At 43.2% G+C, this 22687-nt stretch overlaps 1 protein-coding gene across 1 annotated transcript; it reads left to right on the top strand.

Annotated features, from left to right (window-relative positions):
- The first annotated feature begins 4290 nt into the window (after positions 1 to 4290).
- TRMT10A (tRNA methyltransferase 10A) lies at positions 4291 to 16922 on the top strand. The gene is made up of 8 exons (XM_064450003.1): positions 4291 to 4421; positions 5822 to 6121; positions 7160 to 7322; positions 9238 to 9309; positions 9792 to 9866; positions 10838 to 10987; positions 12245 to 12350; positions 15842 to 16922. The coding sequence occupies exons 2-8, from the start codon at positions 5901 to 5903 to the stop codon at positions 16006 to 16008; spliced, it is 954 nt and encodes a 317-aa protein (XP_064306073.1). The 5' UTR covers positions 4291 to 4421; positions 5822 to 5900; the 3' UTR covers positions 16009 to 16922.
- The last annotated feature ends 5765 nt before the right edge of the window (positions 16923 to 22687 follow it).

Genomic DNA, 22687 nt, shown 5'->3' with positions numbered 1-22687 from the left:
TCTAGATGTAGTAAAGGTCAGATTCCAAATTCCGCACTCAGGTACTAAGGTCATCAAAGGACTTCCAGTTAATTATTAAGAACTAAGGTAACTGGTGGTTTCTAGCCCATTTTATTGATTGCCTCAGCTTTCATTTTTGAATACTGAGCCCTCACAGCCACATTTCTGAGCAGAGGAGCCCACCTCCAGCCCCAGCAGAACCAGGAGCTCCTGCCACTCCTCCTCTGTCTGAACAAAAGGGCTGTTGCTGCCAGGGGTCAGATCCTGACCACTGTCTTGTATCATCTCTGTGAGCAACCCCAGAGGCAGATGCTTTTTAATAGTTCTCCTAGAAGCAGAATCACATGGGATTTATCAGGTGGCATCCCAAAAAGTGATGCTACTTTGTTATGGAGACTCAGATGCAATGCCAGTTCCTGATATATTGTATTGTACCAAATAAATTATCTTTCTTTCAGCAGCCCAAGCCCATGTATCCCATCATTACTGTGGCAGAGGTTAGAGGCCAAAAAGGTGAGATAAAACAGCCATTCTGTCCCACCTCGGTGAAGACTACCTGCTTGGCTAGGTCTGAGAGAAGGGCAAACCAAGCCTTCCTCTTCACCCCTATTTTCCCCTTTTGTCATGCTCACTTCATCACCTCCCCTGATAAGCCCCTAGCTGACTAACCCATGCACTTCCCCTGAGAGTAAATCCCAGGCCATCTTGCACTAAGCCTCTAGGCTGCAAGGCTCAGTAAAGCACCTCCTTGTCCCTCAAGTGACAGTGGGGCAGGTCACCCCCCATGTTCCTCAGCACCCCCTGGGTGCCACAGCATGCGAGGGGGCACACTCTCCCCTGGCTTTATGGGGAGGGAGGATCTGGTCCTGCTTGTGGAGGCGGCACAACCATTAGCCATCACCACACTCCCTCACTCCGCTTCCAGAGGTTACTTTAACAAGACTGTGAACTACAAGCACCCTGACTGAACCAATGCCACCCCAGGCTGTTAGCTGCTCCCAACAGGCCACTTTTGCCACCAGCTCCTCTGTATTAGTAAGGGACTGTAAGCTGAGAACAGCCTTCACCTTGGCTGGTATAAATGCCTCCTTCATTGCCTTGTGGTAAAAGAGAAGCTGAGCATCCTGGATGTCAAAGGTCACCCAGCAGTGGGAAACAAGAGGTCCACACCAACACCCCTCACTCACACCCATCTCTCTGCACCTTGCAGAGGTCCCTCCGGAGATCTTCGTGTGTTGTGTGTGCATGCACATGCACAAGGGAGGGAGGAGATAAGTAGGAAACCCTGGGAGCTGCTACTGCTTCTCCCCAGTTTGTTATTTATGCTGCTTCCCCAGTCCAGGCTGCAACATGCTCCTGAATTCAAGGGACTGAGGCAGAGGACTCCAGCTGATCCTTTTGCTGCGTTTGGTGAAGGACCTTGCCAGGCTTTCTGTGCTCTTTTGAAAAAAATAAGGACCCTATCTCTGTGCAAAACACTCCACTAGAGTGCTGACTGCTAACTCTGGCTGGAGAGAGACCAGAGGTGTGGATCCTGCTTTGGAAATGCAATGTTCACACTTCACTCACGGGGAGTTGATGTTGCTCTGAAATCTGGAGGAGAGTTGTCCTCTTCTTATGCTCTTGGGACATAGGAAATGTATTTCTTCCTTGAAATAGAGTTATTTTAAAAAAGGTCTCTCTCAGACACTAGAATATGAGAGGCCAGATCCCCCTGCTGAGTTAAATCAGTGTATCTCTTTGGACACTAGCGTAGTAGTGCCAATTATAGACCAAAGGATGTAGCCATGATGTAGAGAAAGAGTGTACATATATTTCCATGTGCATATACATATATACGCCTAAATCTATGCCTATAATGCATACTTGGTATATTCTTCAAACGTCTTAAAAACAGGCCTGAGACTCACCTCAGTTATGCCCAGAGTAAATCAGCAGTGATTTCCTTGAAGTCAAATTACACCAACAAAAGCGTTGCGCCCACCAAAGTCCATTACACGCAGAGGTTGCAGAACCAGCCCCTAATGTACGCTTCACACCATGTTGGCATATGTGCTGGGGTCAAAGTATTACTGTTGCTGCACATTTTCCAGAGTCCAAACTATAAGTCTCATATCTTTATATGACCTGATAAAACTAATGAGATTTCCTCACATCTTCTGAAGTCAACAGGATGTTTTGTCTTCTCTTCACAAGCAACAGTGTGAAGATCTTGGTTTTCAACTCAAACTTTCAGCTGCATGCATGGAAGTACATAAGTCCATCTTTGCCCTTCAGCTGGTGCCTGTGTGCCCCAGCTCCTGCTGTTCCGGTGAATAAGACACCCCCATTCCTGCCCCGGGGGCAGGGTGAGGGAGACACACAGCCAAGCCATGGGCTAAAGGTGAGATGTGTGTGTCACACACATCTTAAGCCTTGCCTCAAGAGCACTGCAGTCAGACCTGGCCCACAGAGCGATGTCTGTGTCCACACTTGAGCCTCCACAGAGTATCTTTTTTCCTCTCTCCATACTATGCCTCTTGACTCACAGTGCTGTTTGTACAAAATGCTTCCATAGAGAGTTTTAAACTATGGGGTGTTTAGTTTGTTCTGTTGCCGTGGGGGAGCTCACCATTTGGATGAGCATCTTGAAAAGTCATGTTAAGGATCTGCCAAACTAATGACATTCAGTCAGGCAGCTCTTTCTCAATGTTTGCAACTGCTCAGGTCTTCATTTTGCTTTGTCACCACCTGGCAGACTTCAGAAAACATTGCATCGCCCTGTGTCAGTGTTTGAGGGCGTAGGGGTCTGGATTAGCAATACTGAACTTTGGGAAGTGCAGTATGAGAAAAAACAGATTTATAAATCAAAATTTGTAAGCAGCTTCTTCATTCTATGAAAAAGCACATCTGAATAGTATGGTGGTTTGTTAGATGCCTTTTTGCTTTTTTAAAAAAGCAAGCAAGCAAATGGGCTTCTAACAGTAACTGATCTGCAGCCTTTTAATGACCAAAGGAAAATGAAGCATTCTTCATAGGGACAGTAGCACATTTGCACTTGTGTGATGCTGGAGTGTAAAGCTAGATATTAATAGTAACATGAGTGAGGTTTTAAATAGACGCTAGCAAAAGCAAATGCATAGCTAGCTATTTTTAAAGTATTGGGGGGAATAGGAATCATAAATGAAATCAAATATTACAGCAAATACTAAATATGAACAGCAGTTAAAGGTCAGTGTCTTACTATAGTGACCCCATACAGTTTTGTGACTTGAAGATAGCTGTAGTAAACCTGAGACCAGCCCTAAAACTGTAAGAGTATGTATATCTGGAACCAATGAAACTTGAGATAAACATTGATGTAGATGAAAGGGTATTATGGTAGCATGCGCTCGTGTGTTTGCTAACTTCGTGTGCCTCATTAACCAGGGGCAAACAGATATCTACATACTTAGGCTGCCCAAAATATATTTTTTTCATGTATTATAATCCCAGCCTCCAGAACTAAGTCCTGTACCAGGGCAGCATTCTTTCATGAAGTTTTCTGAAGGCACAAGAATATCACCCTTTGTTGAGTAGTGACACTAGAGTTTAAAAAGCTGTTTGGCAGTGGCCTTTAAAAATATGAAGCGTGAAGGCGCGTACGACTTTTTAGGGGGCAGAGGGAACATCGCATTGCTGAAGGACCTTTGGAGCTAGAAATCTGCTCTGAGGAATGTCACCGCTTAAAAATACTTCACTGGCCCCTGTGTGAACTCAGTAGTGTCATCAAAACCGTTAGATAAAAATAAGGTTTTCTTACTTCTCGCTCCTTTTAATCCCTTGGAGCCCCCGCAGCCGTAAGGGAGGAGGAGCACGGCTTCCCTCATGATTCCCAGCAGTGGCATTAGCCTACCAGCACGTGCTCGGGCTGATTTCAAAGCAACCGGCTCATCCGCGTATCCGCCTGCAAGGTCGGGCCCTGAAGGGCCCTGAGGCCTGGCCGCGGCACCCGCATCCACCCCCACCTGCTCCGCCGCCATGGCAGGTCTGGCAGCAGCCCCGAACAGCCAACCTCGCCGTGGCAGCGCCTGTTAACAAGCAACGATGCAAAAAGGTGAAACCCACCCAAACCATGACTGAGCTTTAAAGTGCTTTTGTTATGGTTGTCGGTTTTTTTGTTTGTATTTCATTCGACTGGAAACCGTTCCAGGCGAAACCAGCGCCAACCCACACCACGGTAGCCGCTGCAAATCCCCGGGGAGGAGACGCGGATCCCGCCCTGACGCGCTCCCTCAGCGCCGGGGCGGTGTCCGTTAGTGCCACGTGACCGCCGCCCATTGCGGACCGGGATTTGAAGTCCTGGCGGGCGGGCCGGCGGGGAGGTCCGTGCGCCTGCGCATGCGCGCCCGGGGAGGGGGGCGGTCGCTCCTCCCCGGCCCCGCGCGTGGGGCGGCTCGCGGGTACGTAGCGCATCCCCCTTCCTCCCCCCCCCCCCCCCCCGGGTTGTTACCCCTTGGTGTAGGGTGGGGAGGGGAGAGGGGGTTCAGACCCGAGTTTCCTCAGAGGGAAGGGGGGGGGGGGGGAAATGGCCGCCTGCCACGACCCAGGGTGTGTCGTCCCGCCGCCCCTAACGCCCGGCTGTCGTCGCCGCTGCCTGGGGAGGGGGGGGGGAGGTTCACGGCCACCGGGACCTTGTGGGCGGGGGTGGCCGGTCCTGTTGAGTTATGAGGTACTTAGGCGCGTGAGCAGAAATAACGCATGTGTTTCTATATATATAATGCGTGTATACATAGATATGCGTGTATATATAGATTTATGTGTGTATATGTACGTGCCTATATATACACGCACAGATGTACATGCAGAACTCGGTATCCGCGGGGCACGCTTTGCCGTGGTGGTGGCAGGCGCACCTGTGCCACGCGAGGCCCTGCCGTTCCGCACCCGCGGGCATCTCGGCTCCCTGGGCCTCGCGTCTTAACGCCCCCGGACAGGGAAATCAGGGTGTGTTAGCGAAAACACTTCTGAATCTCTGGTGTTTTGTACGTTTTCCAGCTCTTCAGTTACTGAAGAAGCCAGGGGATTGATTTTTCTGCCTCTTGGCCCTGTAGGTGCAGTGTCCTCTGGGGAAGTAGTTAGTTACCTTTAGAAAACTGTGGCTGTGGAGCACAGGGGAACTACTAGTACTAGCAGATAGTACTTGCCATTGAAAAGGAGTGGGTATAACTGTAATTGATTTGAATGTAGAATGTTTTGCTGAGTAACAGTTTAGTCCGTTCATCCCCTTACTGGCTGTGTTTTGTCCACTGTCAGTGGCCAGCATCAGTGGTTGCCCAGTGTCTTTGGTTCTCAGAAGAAATAAAAATTCATTTTGACGGGTACATCTTGTTCACACTCTCCTTTTTTTCCCGAAAATGGATTTAGTCACTGTATTTCTTTAACGTGATGCCATAGTGATATCACAATATACCTCTTTAATTTTTTTCTGTTTGTGTATTTGAGAATAGTTCATGTACACATAATAGTACCGACAATGTTCTTTCTTTTAGGTTTAATCCAGTATGATTCCCTACTTTTATGCTGTTGTGTTTTCACAAAGTTTTTGACTGGAAACTGTTGAATAGCTGCAGATGTAGCAGGCAGAATTTTAGATGTGATCTGAACTGAGGTTATAATCTCTGTAGTATTAAATATGTTACTGTTTGCAGAGGCAGTAACCAGCTTTAAACAAACAAACAAAAAAAAAGCCTTCTCTTACTTATTATTGTTTCTTTATTCAAGTTTATGGTAGGTATAGAATGTTTTTTTCTAACTGAACTTCTTGGTAATAACATTCATCCTATTGTTTTGTTTCTTACAGAACTGGTGAGGGAAAAGCTTGCTTTTAATGAAATATTTATCACGTGTTGAAACAAGTTGATAAACCTGACCAAAAACTAATGGCATCAGAAACACCAGCAGAAAGACCAGAGGTGACAGTGGAAAATACCGTGACCCCTGAAGTTCCCAATGTTGGAGGAAAGGTGAAGTTGAGTGACAATCCAGTAGAGAGACAGGAGGCAGCCTCGGACAAGGAAGAATGCCTTGAGCCCATGTCCAAGAGGCAAAGGAAGAAGCTGTTGAAGCAGAAACAGTGGGAAGAACAGAAAGATCTACGGAGGTATGGTTTGCAAAATAGCTTTCCTGGGATCATGTGTGGTATTTAGTGCTAATAATAACACCTATGTGTCAGCAAAATTTGCATGTAGATTACTTCAGCAAATCAAGGCTGTTGAACCAGTTTTCTCCCATGACAGGTTTAAAGCAGTAGTCACAGGCTACACCATTTGCATATGGAGAACCTATAAAGGTAAGCATCCTCTCTGCATACTAGAAGTGCTTCTCAGCCCGAAGAGGAAGGATATCAGAAGGGTTTCAAATTTGCATGATTTCAGTTTGTCAGAAGGGACAAATAACATGTGGCCTTGTTCCTTTCTAAATGGTCTGCGCCCTCTTTCCTTGGTGCTCCCAGACTTGGTGAATCTTACAAAGACAGTGAATAAAAAAAATTTCTTTAGACACATGTAATGCTATGCTATAAGTTATGTTGACTTATAATCTGTTAAAATAATTTTGGAAGATGATAAGCTTCTGTATTATTCTGTTGAGAGAAAGCATATCTGCAAATGGGCCGATTGTGGTTTATCCTTGTCCTGCTGAATGTCAAGTGTTCCTTCCCCAGACAATGGCTGTTAAGGCTGCTGTCTCTGAAATTTGATCACCCAACTGCTTGCTCCCATTAGGGGGAACGGGGGGGAAGCAACAATTGGTTCAGAAGCCCTGTGAAAAACTGTTCAGTGAAACGGGAGGTAAATTGCCTTCCATGTTCTGATACTGATACTGCAATTTTGACAACCTTTTTGGTTGTTTCTGTTATGAGACCTGACTCAGAGCGCCCTTAAATCCATGAGACTCCCACTCTTGACTTCATTGAATTTGTGTCAGATGTCTGTCTTTGTCGGTACATACAGAACTTTATGACGATGGGTGTGTTTTGTGCTGGTATCAGCCTAGCACAAATGCAAGCAACAGGATAAGTTTAAACTACCACAGTCGTGTGACAACCACCTTGATCATAGAAGTATGCGTCTATGTGGATAGCACGTACCTCAGCAGATTTGGCAGTGCTTTTAGAAGTTTTATTTGTTTGTTTATTTAGGCAGAAACGAAAAGAAAAGCGCCAGAAGAGAAAACTAGAACGTCAGTCAAAATCCAACTCCAATAATGAAGGGGATGACAGAAAGCGTATGCGAACGGAAGTTGTTCCTAGTACACTTCGCCTCATTGTGGACTGCAGCTTTGATGACTTGATGGTGCTAAAGGTAAAAGAAACTTACCCATCACATACAAACATTGAAAGGTTCTCCAGTAACAGCGTTGAGGCAATGTCAGAGCACAAAAACTGGAGAGCAGCTTTCAGGGGACAGTTTGCATGTTTAAGATTGTGATGGCTCCCAGACCTGCTTACGTCAGTTGCTGAATTTTTTAGGGTTTGAAACATACCTTCACGTAAGCTTGCCAAAGATTTTGCTTGCCTTCATGGAGATGCGGTAAGTTGGTTTGATTCCAAAACCAGGAATATAGAAACAGTTTGTGCCTCGCATTCACCATGAAGTTAGGTGCAGTTCTGCCTCAAAATGGTTTTACGAGAAGGGCTGCAAATGCCGTATTCAGTTACTTTCTTTTTCAAGATGGACCTGAGGCTCCTAACTGTGTTAGTAAGTGTTTATGGAAATGGTAATTTTGGACCTTATGAGGATGCTGAGCTTTTTCTCAGTCACACAAGAAGCAGTTGGCACAGGAGGATGCAGCCTGTCTCTAAAATTTCAGCATGGATGAAAGAATGGGTGGGGGATGTTCACAGGATAGATAGATATGCGAAAGATCAGCATGATACCCAAACCGCTGGTCAAATGTTTGGTGTGGTGTTTTGAGATCAAACCAGCTTTAACTCTATGAGGAAAGTATGCTAATCCTCATCCTCCTGTAAGAGTGCAGCCTTCGGTTTCTGAGGCAGGCCTCTCCCCAATATGTTACCCTGAGCCATTCTGCCTCTGCCAGGGACTTCACTGCCCAGCAAGACTGCTTCAATTCAAGCTTTTGCAAAGTCCGTCTGGCTGCCTGTTGAGCGTAATGCAAAGCATATATAGCACCAATAGAAGCTAGTGCCACTTACCACAAGATTTTGAGGAAGCTCCAGTTGGCGGTTTGGAACTCTGTTCCCTGAGGAGCCCTTGGGCAGTGCCCCAGAAGGGACCAGAGGACCTCCTTGATGGTTTTGGAGATGCTGGCTGGGCGTTTCCTGCTGTGCTTTGTTCTTTGTACAACACATTTCCTTCCTTGGTCAGGTAGAGCTCCTGTTAGGCCTGATATAAAACCTGGCACTTCAGCAGGTGTTCAGGGAGGGTGGAGCATTGTAAGTGAAGATGGTTGTGGCCTTTAGCGATGGGGTTAATTAGATGCTTTCTCTAGTGTCTGTGAAAACTTGAATTGCAATACTGTAGTGATAAAGTCTAGTTTACTTGAAATCCTTTGGCAATATCAAAACATTCTCAAAGGACTAAATGAATCAAAGCAATATAATGATGTTTCATTTTAAAATGGAAATCAGTTATATTTACAAAACACTGCTTTTGGGGCACCAAGAATAAAGCTATGTAATGTACTTTACAAAAGCCATAACTGGCTAAAAATTAAGTCTGCCGCATTTTAAGTAGTACTAGTTAACTGTTGTCCAGATTGTCATGGCAAAATGTGGAAGCCAGCCCCTAAATTATTTATATTGTTCTAGGGTTCTTCAGGTTAATTATGCATATTTAATTTTCTTAAATATAAATTATTTTCTCAGGGTTTTCCCATAGGTGAAAATAGTATCGTCACGGTGATAAATCTGCCTGATTCCTTAGGTTAATTCTGAGTATGTTATCATATATAATTAAATCTCAGTGATTTGTATTTATCTGTTCTGTTTGTTTCCTAGAATAATGCAGATCAAGCACATGCACAGAGGTGCCTAAATACCCTTCTGTGGAAGATGCACATGTTTCCTTGTCAGCATAATCCCTTCACAGTGGCTGCTTTTTCTCTCAGGGCCTGATGTCCTCGCTCTCTCAGTAGTCGCTTTTGCCAGTTAAAAGCTTCCTTTTTCTCTCTTTTAACGTCTGACTGGGTTATGGTAAAGCATCTTGTGGTGGTCTGTCTGAAGGACTATGTAAAAACAAATTGTGTTGTATACAGGATGTTAAGAAGCTTCACAAGCAAATTCAGAGATGTTATGCAGAAAACCGCAAAGCATTTCATCCTGTGCAGGTATGTTTAAACAAACTGAGCACTGACTGTATCGTGACATACAAAGCATATGAAAAAGGCAGCTGTGACCCAAGTGGTGAGAACTGTAGTAGAAAATAAATATTTAAGCTGCCTCTTTTTAATAAGAAAATTACTTCTATTGTAACATGTTAATTTTCAACCTACATGTTATAAAAATTCCGTATATATGAAAAAGCATGTGCATGCAGATGAAGAATGCTAGATACTGGCGTGCCACTAAAATACTGTTGATACTGAGTTTTATCTGTGGCATATTTAAAAAAAAAAGTGACTTAAGGAAGTATTTGTCTTTTAAATGTGTCACGAACTGTATGAATGTGGTCTTAGTACCAGTTTCAGCTAAAAAGTAATTAAGAGTTTTAGCTAATAGTTATGGGTAGAAAAAGTCTCGTACAGAGAGGAAACAGGTAGGCATATTGAACATTTCAGTATTTTGTTCCTCTTGTTTGTTCTTTTTGAAGTTTTACTTGACCAGCCATGGGGGACAGTTGAAGAGCAACATGAATGAAAATGACAAAGGATGGGTGAACTGGAAGGTGAATAAATGATTATTTATGTAAAAAGATAAAAAATCTTGATTACTGTTGCTAACTAGATGTCAGTTGTGAAGGACCTGTGCTTCTTTCACATGGGTTTTTTTTAAGACATCAAAGCAATAGCATATTAGAAATAGTGTGGCTTTTTGTGATTTTAATTAATTGAACTTAAATAAGGCAAAGACGGCTTGTCTTGAGTCTAGATTTGATTTTTGCTTAAGAAACTCCACACATATTGGTTTTCACCTGTTCTTATTGAACAGATTCCCTTCTCTGATAGAATAAGCAAGACTACTTGATTTACGCAGTTCTGACAGCCGTCTGTCTTGACTGCTCTTTTTTTTCTTGGCGGAAAAATAAGAGTTTGAAGTTGCGATGTGATTCTCTTGTGCATCTTCACTCCCATTATGTTGCTTCTCAACACTGAAGCATTTTTTAGAGAGGTAGCTTGTCTGGTGGTGAAACTCGGTTTTCCTTGTGACTCCCTGTTAAACCAGTATTCCAACAACTTCGTATGAAGAGCACTTTGTGTACATAAACAGTTCTACTTTCAGCATGTCTCGTGCAATAGCTCCTTTGCAAAAGCATAGCATAAACCTCTCATCAAACAAGTAATGTTAACTAAGCATTTACTTCTGGTTTCGCTTCTTTTAGAAAGGTGGACTTCGAAATTATTTGGATCCCTAGGAGAAATATGGTAACATTTGAAGGGAATCACAAAAACTTAAGCCTTTGTAAAGTTCTGGGCTTTCAGAAAATTTCCCGGTGATTTGTAGAAGTCAGTGCTGCAGGGACTGTGTGTTATTTATGCAGAAGTCAATCTGCACTGTGCTACGTACTTAACAAGAATGAAGGATGTGGAATGACTGCATGCTATTGGATTTATCTTTGCTTGTTCTGTCTTGGGTCTGTAAAGCTTACCCAGCAATTCATCAGTTGAATATAACTTCTTTTAACTACCTTTTTTTGAGGATATCCAAATTAGAACAGAGCACTATAGTGAGCTAATAAAGAAAGAAGACCTGGTATATCTTACTTCAGATTCCCCGGATGTTCTCAGTGAGCTTGATGAGAAGAAAGCCTACGTGATCGGAGGACTGGTGGATCACAATCACCACAAGGTAAACTGTGGGTCCATTTCTTTACAGCCTCCCCACCCTTGTTTTTTTTGGTTTTTTTTGGTGTTTTTGGTTTTTTTGGGGGGGGGCGGGGAAGGGGGGATATGACACAACGGACACTGGACATGACAACAGACACACACACCACCTTATTTGACATTAATGCCATTCATGTGTGAACTAACAAAAAGAAATAACAAGAAAACTGCTCAAAAAAGACTTACTTCAAAAACACTCTGAAGAAATGGGTAATAAAACCATTGTGGTGGTAGCAGTGGCTTATGTTCCAGAGTGCAGACATGCCGAGCTTTTTAGGATTTTATCTTTTCAATTTAAATATAGGAATGGAATTAGTAACACTGCTCAGCTTACCGAGGGCCGTATTTTCAGACAGAAGTGTTTGGTTTCTGTTCATGCACTTGTGTATGTGTGCTTGTATGGGCACATGCCCAAATATAGATAAAGAACAGCACTTGCATCTTGGATGTCCTTTTTTAATAAGTTTGCTTGACAGGGGGAACTTGGCTAAGTAACACACATGCCTCAGGGATCTGGTTCCATACCTGTGCGTGGCATTGTGCTGTGTGGACCTGGAATGTCATAGAGAATTCAGCTGGGAAATTAAAGCACTGTTACTGCTTTTCTTCAAAGACACTCCTATGTAATTTCTGGTGACATGTTTAATATTTCAATGTGATGCTAAAAAAGGAGTGGATCTTAAGCCTTACCAAATGATATTTCAGCAGTTAGTCCACAGTTAAAGCCTAGGAGGGTGTTAGAGCAGATCCTTTATATAGTCATTATGGTATTAAGTGTTTACACAATTTTAAAGGGTTTTTTTTGCCCGTCTTGAGCAGAGGAGTTGCCAGATTTAAAGAAGCAAGCAAAATTTCTTTATCCTTTACTCTTTGTCTCAAAAATAGCCAGTTACTGCAATCTGAGTAACTTTGTACTTAAGCATAAACTTGCCTTTAAAACAGGCTATGGCTGACACATTCTAGAGCTGCAGCTGCATGAACAAGCTTTATTTACAATCCTTTTGACCATACATCACAATGTGACATATATTCATAGTAAGTTTTCCAAAGATAGCCCTTGAAGCAGGTACTGTCTAACCAGGGTAAGTATCTCTTTATAAATATCTTCTAAAGCAAGATCATGGCAGCACTGGTAAAATTCTTGCCAGAAAATACTTGTGGTAATCTGGGCTGATCTGAAATAGTAATTCTCAGTCCAGTTGTTTTGGTGTCTTTCCCACAGGGAATTACTTACAAAAAAGCTGTAGAGCAGGGAATTGGTCATGCACAGCTCCCACTTGGAAACTTTGTCAAGATGAACAGTCGGAAGGTGTTAGCTGTCAATCATGGTAAGTTTTAAATCACAAAGTAATGACAATATTATAGAGTATACCTGCGATATTCAGAATTTGAGCCCTCAAAATGTACATTGTAGTGCAGATACCCGATTCTTACTTTATTTTGTTGATATTTCTTGACTCTACTTGCCTTTGGGCAAGTTAGGGCAGTAATTGCCCTAACCTTTAAATATTTTAGATATGGTTAAATGCAAAGGATGGTGTCTTAGCCACGTAGAAGTGCACCTCCTGTTCTGTTGACTTGTCCCATGAGTAATTTTGGCATTCTTACCATCGTGGTCTTGTTTCTAGGCTTAATGTATAAGTGGGTAGAATGTTGGAAACTGTCCTATGTATTTTATTCCAGGGAAGGATAAATGTAGGTAATGTTTTCACCTCTCTGGACAGCTTGTTCAGCAGTAACTGCTTTGGTACCTGTAGACTCACCACCTCATTTGGTATCAGCAGTACTGCTGAGCTTTCATAACTGTATTTTTACCTGGTTTCCTGGTTCTGATTGAAGCATAAAATTGCTTAACCAAGTCTTGAATTCTTTTTTAAACTTTCAGTTTTGTTATCTTTCAGTGTCATTAAACAAAAATGCATGCAAAATGGAGTCTACTCAGACCTTTGTGGAAATTTTGACATGGTGTCCGAGTCTTTATTTTGCCCCTCTTCAGGTTCTTTTATCTTACCTTGCTTTATTTATTTATTATTTTAATATTTAACACGTTGCTCGATGATAACTTTATCTTTGTAAAATGCCATTGATGATGTGTGTATTTGCATGATAATAAAGATGATTTAAACATGGAGGAGAATATAGAATATCACTGGAATTAAAAATTACCAAATCCCATGTATTTTCAAGATTTTCATGTTTCTAAAACTTGATCTTTAAATGTTGCATTATATATACAAGAATAGGGCTTTATGTGTTATTCATCAAAGGCTATGATAGCTGTAGCTTCCTGCTGGAGTTTTTCTGCAATAATCTTATACTGACCTCTAGTGTCAGCATTTTTGGAGACTGTCTTCTACACGTTTGAGCACTGGGTATAAATTGGATCATTTACACTGAGGCGTTCATTTATCTGCTTTATGGTCTTGTGCATGTTTCTTGTGCCAGACTTTCAGGCACTGATTCCACTGCAGTTTAGTTGCTGAGATTTCGTTTTGCATAAGCTTGTCATCCCTTGCTCTTCTAAAACGTTTTAAAATTGCAGCTGAAAGGCTCTTAACACACAGAACCTTTCTAAGGCGAAGATTATACTATAGCAGTATTTTGCTTAAGGTTTTGGGGGAGGAAAATAAGCACAATTCCACCACCACCAAAAATAGAGGTACCTTTAACAGTTGTAGTTAAGGCTTTGGTGTATATTCTAACCCTACTAGTTTACAACCGAAATCCCAAAAGACGGCTTTCATGGGAGATGCTACTTGGCATGAGTAAGGTGAACAGAGTCAAGCTGCCTCTCAAATGTCATATTACAAATTTTGTGTAGGTGAGAAGGATATTTGCACTGAGGTTTTTGTTTTGCTGAGTACATCCACATCACTGCTTCATGTAACCATGTAATTGCTCACCCTTTCTCCTTTGATTTGGTGTTATTATGGCCTCTGGGTTCCCACCCTCGGTGCAGAAGCTGAAGCTAGCAGAGGGACTGCGGGACCTGCCTGGTCCCTGTGGAACTACTTTTGATAGGTGTGAATTTGGAAAGTCTTGTAGAAGAAGAAACTCTTTCTGAACTGCCTGGTCAGTCTTTGAAGCGTTTTAATTAAATGGGCCCTCTGGCGGTGGCAGATAGACGGCGTTGTTAACAGCAGAGTTCACTTGTTGCTTTTTTACTTATTGATTTATAATCCTTCTCTCCTGGGATCAAGTCTCCATATATTTCCACAGGCGGTTCAGTGCCTGCATTGCCATGATAAAATGGCATGAGGAACACATGTATACGTGAAATATTTGATGCTAGAAAACTGACAAGGTGTAAGATGAGACTGTATTGCAAAACACAACTACAAGTGTAGCTGAGAATTTGTTTCCTTCTCTTCAGGTTTGTATCCCAAGGCTAATACTTTGTAATTTATATTACAGTGACCATACTGCTCCATTCTAGTCCACAATGATGTTTAGCAGCTGTTCCCACTGCCTTTTTCTGTCCTTACATAATATTTTTGTTGCTGCTGCAGCCCATCATAGAAGCCTCTGTTCTCCTGTGGAAGCCACTCTTTTTCCGTCTGTTCTGTTTTTACCATGCAGTTCCAAAACAAAGGACAAGAAACATGCTGCTTTTACTGTTCTTGTCTCTTAAGCCAGCATTTTTGGCACAGATGCTTTCTGCAGTAACTTACAGTAATATTAGATACAGTCCTTTGAGGGCTCATACCTTCATAGTAGGTTTCAGGTGAATAACCTGCTTAGTAAAATGGCCAGCTCTTCAATATCAGTGTCAGAGAGAACAGCTGGCTGTCCAGTAAACCTGGATCCAGGAAAGCTCTAGTAAATGTGATGCTTTTCTGTAACTTGACTCTCAGTGAGTATGAGATCCATGCCGCTCCTCCCCTTCTGAATGACTGCCTAACTCTCTGTAAGGTTGTTTGTTTTTTTTTCCTCCACAGCTCCTTTGATCCTTTCTCATATGCTGTCGCTTGGCATAGAGAACGCTTGTGCTGGTTGTGTTCTTTGAAGTCAGCATTCTCCGGCAGTGTTAGCACTATTCCTGTAGCCCCAAACTTGAGGAGCCACCCCTCTGTCCCAGATTTGTCATCCAAGTGGCTTACTCACCATCCATACGGCCTCCTCCTGCCTTCCCCACTGCTGCAGAGCTGCAATCTGTGTTGAAAGGTTTTTTGGGTAGCCTGGGATTTTTCTAAATAAGAATTTGCCCATGAATTTTGCATATAATGCAGTTTGGAGCCATTGTCAATCTGGGAGAGTTTTGGGAGCTGAAACGGGTAGTAGGGTGACTGTATGGTTAGCATAATAGAAACAGCAAGAAAGGGTCACAGAATTGGAGACTAATAAGGATTTTTACCATAAGCGCAGATGGAAATGAAAGCTAATTATAGCAGGTTTAAGAAAGTCTTTGGGCTGTCCATATGTTAGGGAGGGGACAAAGTCATCGTTGAAGTGCATCCACAGCAGTATTCCTGTCAAACATGGGAAAGTGTTAGTGCCTGTAGAGAAGGCACTGGTAAGACCTGAAGTACTGGGGGGATGTTTCTCTCTGTACCTGAGTAGAAATGAATTGAAACTGGAGCTGCTGCTGAAAAGCACTGCTGTAGTAACTGTTGTACAACTGGAGGCTCAAAGTGTGCTTGGCTTTAGACTGCAGCAGTAGCAGAGTTGCCTTGTCTGCTTCTGCCTGTGCTTCATCAGCTTTACTCTGAAGATGCCACAACCATGGAAACATCTGTAAAGATGGATGTGGGGGTGTGTTCCTATCAGCATTTCACTTATCTCCCTGTAAAAGAGCTGATCGTCTTTCTTGACATTGCAGTGTTTGAGATCATCCTTGCATACCTGGAGAAGAGAGACTGGAAGGAGGCCTTTTTCAGTGTCTTGCCGCAGCGGAAAGGGGCTGTTCCTTTGGGAGAAGCCAATGATCTGTCCAAACATGCTACATCTGGAAAAGAAGATGAAGACAATGACTCGGATGGCATCTAGGCTTCAGAATGAGACCATGAGGAAGGACGAGACATGCAGTTCACGGGATAAAACTGGAACATAAAGTAGTTACGCTCCAAAGACCATCTGCTGCCCTTGTGATACTGAATTGTCTCAATGCTTGGTAGTTCCATAGTTGGCCCAGAGCTGTTTCTGGATATGAAGGGTAAAGATAAATACAGCTTTTTTACCCTGAAACTTCCATATTAATAGCTTTTTTTAAAAAAAATAAATTAATGGCAAATGCAGAATTTATTTTGTTTCCCAAGGAAGCTATTTAATTTTATTTTTTTAAATATTATTTTTTTATACATACTAAGTTGGGTGTATTACCCAAGAGCGTTAGTAGTTCCTATTTTAATGCATGTGGTGTTCTCCATTTCTGCTCTAAATTTTCTTAAAAGCAGTGAATGACAAGCGTTCCTGTGACTCAAAACCTGTACCACTAGTGCCTGTGGCAAAGTGTGCATGGATACTCAAAACAAACAAACCAAAATTCTAATTTTCCTGAGCATCCAAACAGACAATCGCAAGCAACTGAACTGCCTTTATCAGCTGAGCCACACTGATTTATATACTGTGTTTAGTTAGCTGGGGTCAGTAGGTGAAATATGGGTGTTGGGTTAAGCCAGTGCTTTATGCTTCAGTTTGAGTGGGATGGATGTCTGCACAAGTGCAAATGGCGTGCCTTAGCTGGTACATGGTGCACGTTGAGGTGACACGATCACTTTTGATTACTTCTGGATTCTCTTAGTGAAATCTATCACATGGTCTCAGAACAATATCAGGAGACAGGAACTCTTTCTTACAAGTCACTCAGTTTCAGTATACCTCTTTTATCGCATGATCCTTATGTATTGTATTGTCTGTCAAATATTTTTTTCTTTTAAAAAAAAGTCATTGTCTCAGTCTTGGCTGGAAGTTCTGTTTCAACTTATTTCTAACTGACTTAAGTGCTTTTGCAGAGTACTGAAATGGACGCCTTGGAAGCGTGGCTTCGCTTGACCCCTGTGAGCCTGCCCCATCCCTTCCTTCTGTAGGGACTAGCCAGCCAGTAGCTGCAGCTTCTGAGCAAGTGCAGCTTTCACATAGGTCAGCTGAAGGGTGTAAGAACATGTCGTCGTAACTGTTCCATCTTTGCTGAGCTGGAATCAGAGGCCTGAATCGAGTATGACTTGGCTTGTAGCCATTGGTATTCCTTCCTCTGTTACTACTGCTTTCAGATGGTGACTAGTCCCTGTGGTCTGTAAAAGGTTGGCAACTAACTGCTTATGACTTTATACACTCAGTGCACTGCTCTCTATACTTTTTAAATAACCAGAGGAAAGTTTCATTTGTTAAAAGTATGGATTGTGGTTTGTTGCTCAAGTAACGTGGGGTTTTTTGTTAGGCTTTAGAAAAATCTGACTGCTTTTATTCCAGAATCTAGATAGGCTTTTTCATTAAAGCATTGCTGTTTTTATTTCTGTAACAAGAAGTGCAGCATAAGGATATCTACCATCTATTACACTGATTCTCCGATGCAAATGTGTAAAGCAGTAAAATTACAAGGCGTTACATCTTTACAGCACATAGCCCCTATTAAACATGATCTAAGACTCTTCAGTCTCTGTAAGGTTTTCTTAGGACCATTTCATACACCTGCCTCATTTACTCAGGCTTGAGAGTGCATGAGATGGTCGCAGACAAACCAGGGCCTTTGGAGACATTTGGAAAGGGTCCAAAAGGATCTTATGGAATTGTTTTGCTGACAAAGCAGTTTTGTGGTGTGAAGGAAGTGTGTTGCGGCTTAAAACACAGCCTGTCTTACATCTTCACCACTGAAATTGGATAAATGCACACACCCATGCGCACGCACATGTTTTTAAGTCAAGCGGTTGCAAATCTGAAGCTTCCCTGTTTGTGGAGCCGTGGACAGAAGAAAAAGGTGGTCTGGCATGCTGCCCTTGGAAGGCTCCTAGCGCTAACCCCACGGCATCACAGCAGCCTGGTGACTGGCTGCTGCCTGATCCTACATGTTACTTGTCTCAGTCACCCGCTCTTCCCATCCTCACTGGTGCCTTGGCCAGTAATTGCCATTGCTGCTGTTTACCTTTCCTCTGTTTGTGCTGACCTGATCAGGTCATACTAGGCTGAAGTCCATGCCTGTTGTCGTGAGCTGTCTCTATGGGATGTTGCGCTCAGAGTGTGTTAACTGGTGGGATGGAGCAGTAAGCAAGAGTGGACTGGGGTTTCGATGGGCACAGCGCTCTGACTGCTGCTGCCGTCCTCAGCCTTTCAGTATCCTGCAGTTCTGCAGCTGTCCAGAAAGGGCTGTTCTTGGTGGACCTCTACTGTTACTGATGAGATTTCTAACCGTTTTCTAAATGCTTTAGATGCTTGGCTGTCCATAGGTGGAATCACCAGCACTAGACACAGTCGTACTAGAGCAAAGTGGCAATTCGCTTTTAGGCAGCAGGCTGCAGCTATGCAGAAGTTCTCAGGGAGATGTGATGGCTTGGGAAGCCCTGAAGGGCCATTCTTGCAATAAGTTCAGGGTAAGGTTATTGATGAAAAGAGTTTAATTGATTGGAGCACATGAAAATCACCCCAGCATCAGATCAAGTGTGAGAAACTGAAACCTGTTTATGAGAGTGTCTGAGAGAATAGTTTGTGCTATTTTGACACCTCCAGTCCCTGCCATGATGCCCCAACCCCTCATGACGGACCAGGAAGGCAGTCCTTGTCTTTCCAGCGTCTTTTTGCAGCGTGAAAGCGGAGGCTGGTAGGATGGCTATTTGCTGACTTCCCTGGGAAAAGCATCCCTGGTGGTCTTGGTCTTGCATTGTATTTCATTGTGACCCTGAAATATATACTCTGATGTATTTCACATGCTGTGTTCTTTTTTTTAACCCTTGGGTGTCCCTGCCTGCCTCTGTGAAGAAGGGCATGGACTTCCCAAGTAGTACCTCCTACCTCTACAGCAGTGGGCAACTGTTTGAAAACAGTCGAGTGACCAGAAATCTATATTGTGGGGCTTGTGAGAAATCTGAGAGTGGCTTTTAATTTTGTTCAATTGTAGTGAGGGCCCTCTAGGCATCTGAGGCTTTTCAGTGTTTTTAATCTCTTCTTATCTTCATGCAGGGAATATGTTTTGTATTTTTTCCTGTTGTTTAATATAAAACTGGTGGGGGGTGGGTTGGGGAAGGCAGATCACCCTGATTAAGTTGTGCAGTCCAGTTGTGTGACATGATTTATTTTATTTGGAGGATGCTGTTAGTGCATTTCTCCTGGCTTCCTGCTGTTGTAAGTAAAGTAACACTTCAGTTCTGACCTATGGTGAATAAGTTATAGAGTCAATAATAGTCAATGTTATTCTAATGCATTTTATTCTTTTTCTTAACTGCTTAATGAAATTGTTTTAAATGGCAGCACAGCTACTTAACCTCAGCTCTTTGGTTTTTTTCTGAAAGCTCTGAAAACTTGCCCGTGTTTAGTTATCATGGTAAAGTATGTAACTCATACTTATTTCTGTGTTCACTGCACAATGCAAAGTTTTTACATACATATTGGACGGATCAGATCTGCAGTGACAGGATAACACTCTGAAGGATAGAAATAAATACTTGCAGAGGAATATTGGTTTGCAACCTGAGCACTTCACAAAGTGTTTAGAAATAATTAACGTGGGTGTGTGACCATTTGAGTGGGTGTGCTATCTGAACCTTCTTGGTAGCAGCAGGCAGATCCTAAACACTGCAGACTCCCAGCTGTTGAGGTAGGGACAAGAGATAGTTCAGAAGATGGGGCATCTGATTTCTTTTAGAGGACATAGAAAAGCAGCTGCCTTGCCAGAGTAGTCTTAGGAATTTCTCCATCCCTGCTGCACCCTGATGGGATTTTAAGAATCTGCTTCAGCTTCTCCTGAGGGAAAATCCATGTCACTGATAAAGCAGGCAGGTGGGATCAAGGAGGGTGTCGAAGGACACATGCACAACTTAAGCTGGGGATGAAAGCTTGACTGGGCAACGTTTGTGTTGGGGAATGGCAAAGCTCAGGCTGGATCAACAGACAACTATGTCTCTGAGACACTTCCCAACATAAACTACTTGAATTTCAATCTTGAGATTCGCCCATTGAACATAACCTTGTTCTTGCTTCACTGCTAGGATGGGTGAAGTGCCCTTGAGGGAGCCTTGTTTTCAGACATCTAGCAAGTAGAGTACTAGGTGCTTTGGGAAGGGAAATGACTGAGAAGATGCAATTGATTGTAGCTATCCCTGCAAATGGTCACCCTTCTGGCTCTAGGTGTTTGCTCAGTAACCTGTCAGCTTCATGGAGGAAATGTTAACTGTGCTGTTGAGAGATGATGTTAACATCGTTGCTTTCATTTTGATTCTGTTCAGTAGAGAGCCTCTGAGGCCTCTGAGATGTAATTGAGTTTTTTCAGGCTCAGCCAGCGCAGCATGATGCTGAGAGACAGCTGATACAACACACTCTGGACAGAGATTTATATGGAATTAAGGCAATCTGAGTATGGCCCAAAAACATTTGGTCAAGTATCTGGCCCATTCAATAAGTCATTACCACAGCTTAGTCAGTGTGTGGTTGCTCAAGCCTGCTGTTCGGTTTCCAGTTCACTTGGCTTCCAGTTTGGTTTCCAGCTGACTTCATAGTGTTTACACCTAAGGCACAAGGAAAGTTTCAAAGCAGTGCCAGCTCCTCTCCCGCTTGAAGGTCCGCTCCCATTTACCACGGCCTGCGGGCTCATACTCCTGCACAGCTGTATAGAAATTACATATCTGGGAAGTTAATACCCATTTAAATAATCTTGTACAAATGAGTTTCTGCATCTGTAGCCTGAGATGTCAAACGGACCTGAGTAATGACCGCCCTGGGCGACCGGCCTTCTGCTGGCCATTCACAAATGATCTGTTCGTTGATCTGCGGCTACAGGTTACTTCACGCCCACCAGCCTGCTTTGTCCGGCGCCCTGCCACAGCTGGGCGTGCGCGGCAGCAAGCGAGCACCAAGAGACAGCAGAGCTGAGGTTGTCCCCTGGTTTCAGCATACTCCTGTCCTGCAGCAGGGAATGGGAATGGAGGTGGTAGTTGTTACTACAGCAGACATGATTTGAAGTGAAGGCAGGGGCTCTTGGAAAGAGTACGCTGAGCTCTGCTCTGAGCTAAACTCCTCTTTCCTTAATGCTGTGCTAACAGAATTTTTCTCCTTCCCCCTCCGACGGCCAGATGTTTTGATTGAGCCTGTCTGCACGGAATAATCTTGCTCGGGCAAATAAAGGGAAGTAGGGTTGAATTATCACCTTTCCTTGGTTTTGTGAGAAGAAATTGACAGAGGTGTGTTTAAAACAGATAAACCCCCATTCTTCTGCTTTCACAGTTAACTCACAAGGCCTGAAAAAGGGCCAGATAGATTTCTGTCTCTGCTGGCCTCAATTTCAATGGCTTGAGGTTTGCATGGTGGTTTTTATGTTTATTTGGTGTCATCCTGTCCCCCTCCCCCCTCACTGGATACCACAATTCATGCTGCTTCTCTGCTAATAACAAGAGCTATGGAAGCAAGGTGTAGCTTGCTGTGAGGCGGACATCTGCAGTCACTCTGCAGGCCAGATTTTGAAAATCTGGGGTCTTTTTTTTCCCCCAGTGCCTAGGGCTTGGTGTGCAACTCTGCAGATAATGTGTGTGCGCTCCTCTTCTTACCCCAGTATGTCTGTGACTGTAGAGTCAAGCCTGCACACAGAGCTCTTTGTACAGGCCTGGCTGAGTCACACAAAAAGATGAATCTGATGCCAAAAAGTGTTGCTTCTGTCCTTTTTTTTATTTAGCTCACTTCTCATGTACCTGTGCAGCATGGTTTGATTAAATCACTTGAGGACTAAATATAATGGGCATAAAATTATTTTATTAGGGAGTCTGAACAGATATCTTTATAATATAAGGACTAAGATTACATATTCCTGTATCTGAAGGCAACTGGGAGGTGCTTCAGTGGCTCTGTAATAGCAGAGCCTCCACTGGAAAGGGGATATCTATTTTTTGGGGGTGGCCGTGGCACAGGTGAGACTTCTGGTAGAGTGTGAAGGCAGGATGGTCTCTTGTTTCCATAGCACTTCCCCAGTTGTGATTCTTCCCTGGGAGCAAGGTATCTGCTTGTGCTGGACATGTTTCTCAGCGTTGAGAGCAAAAGGCATTCTTTCTCCCTTTCTGGAAAACATTTTGGAAAAGAGAGCTGTATATTACCAGGCTAGGCTTAGGATTATGTTAGACTGGTTTAGCTTTGTTGCATAGGCAGCTGAGAGTATAGAAACACATCCACTCCATAGCAAAGAAGCCTTCCTAGATACCACTTTGAAAAGCAGAGATTGCTTTGTTTCTTTAACCAAAGACCTGAGTGGAAAAGAAAGCATGTCTGACTTCACAGCTGGTATAAACTGTGCACTGCAATATACCAAAGTTTTTTCTCAGAGGGGCTTCAGGTGCTCCTAAAACTTTGTGTTGTTCCTGTAATAACTAAATTTGTATCAGAGAGCGTGGGACTATTTGCAGTTAGGAGCGTTTTTGATTAAGGCTGTGCATGATAAACTTCAATCACAAAGTTACTTTTTCATGGGAGGAGAAAACAAAAATTTCTGGTTATGAGGTTTAGCTTATCCCTAATCCTAGCAACCTCACTGCAGATT

Source organism: Phalacrocorax carbo, chromosome 4 (genome assembly GCF_963921805.1).
Source record: "Phalacrocorax carbo chromosome 4, bPhaCar2.1, whole genome shotgun sequence".
Lineage (NCBI taxonomy): Eukaryota > Metazoa > Chordata > Aves > Suliformes > Phalacrocoracidae > Phalacrocorax > Phalacrocorax carbo.
The sequence above is the reverse complement of the archived record's forward strand: the minus strand, read 5'-3'. Positions and strand labels throughout refer to the sequence as shown.

What these genes read in the sequence shown, in the direction of transcription:
- TRMT10A (XM_064450003.1), top strand. Translation starts at nt 5,901, where the DNA reads ATGGCATCAGAAACACCAGCAGAAAGACCAGAGGTGACAGTGGAAAAT. An exon ending in AAGGATGGGTGAACTGGAAG is followed by an intron (nt 9,867 to 10,837) that starts GTGAATAAATGA and finishes CCTTTTTTTGAG; the next exon opens with GATATCCAAATTAGAACAGA. An exon ending in TGGATCACAATCACCACAAG is followed by an intron (nt 10,988 to 12,244) that starts GTAAACTGTGGG and finishes TCTTTCCCACAG; the next exon opens with GGAATTACTTACAAAAAAGC.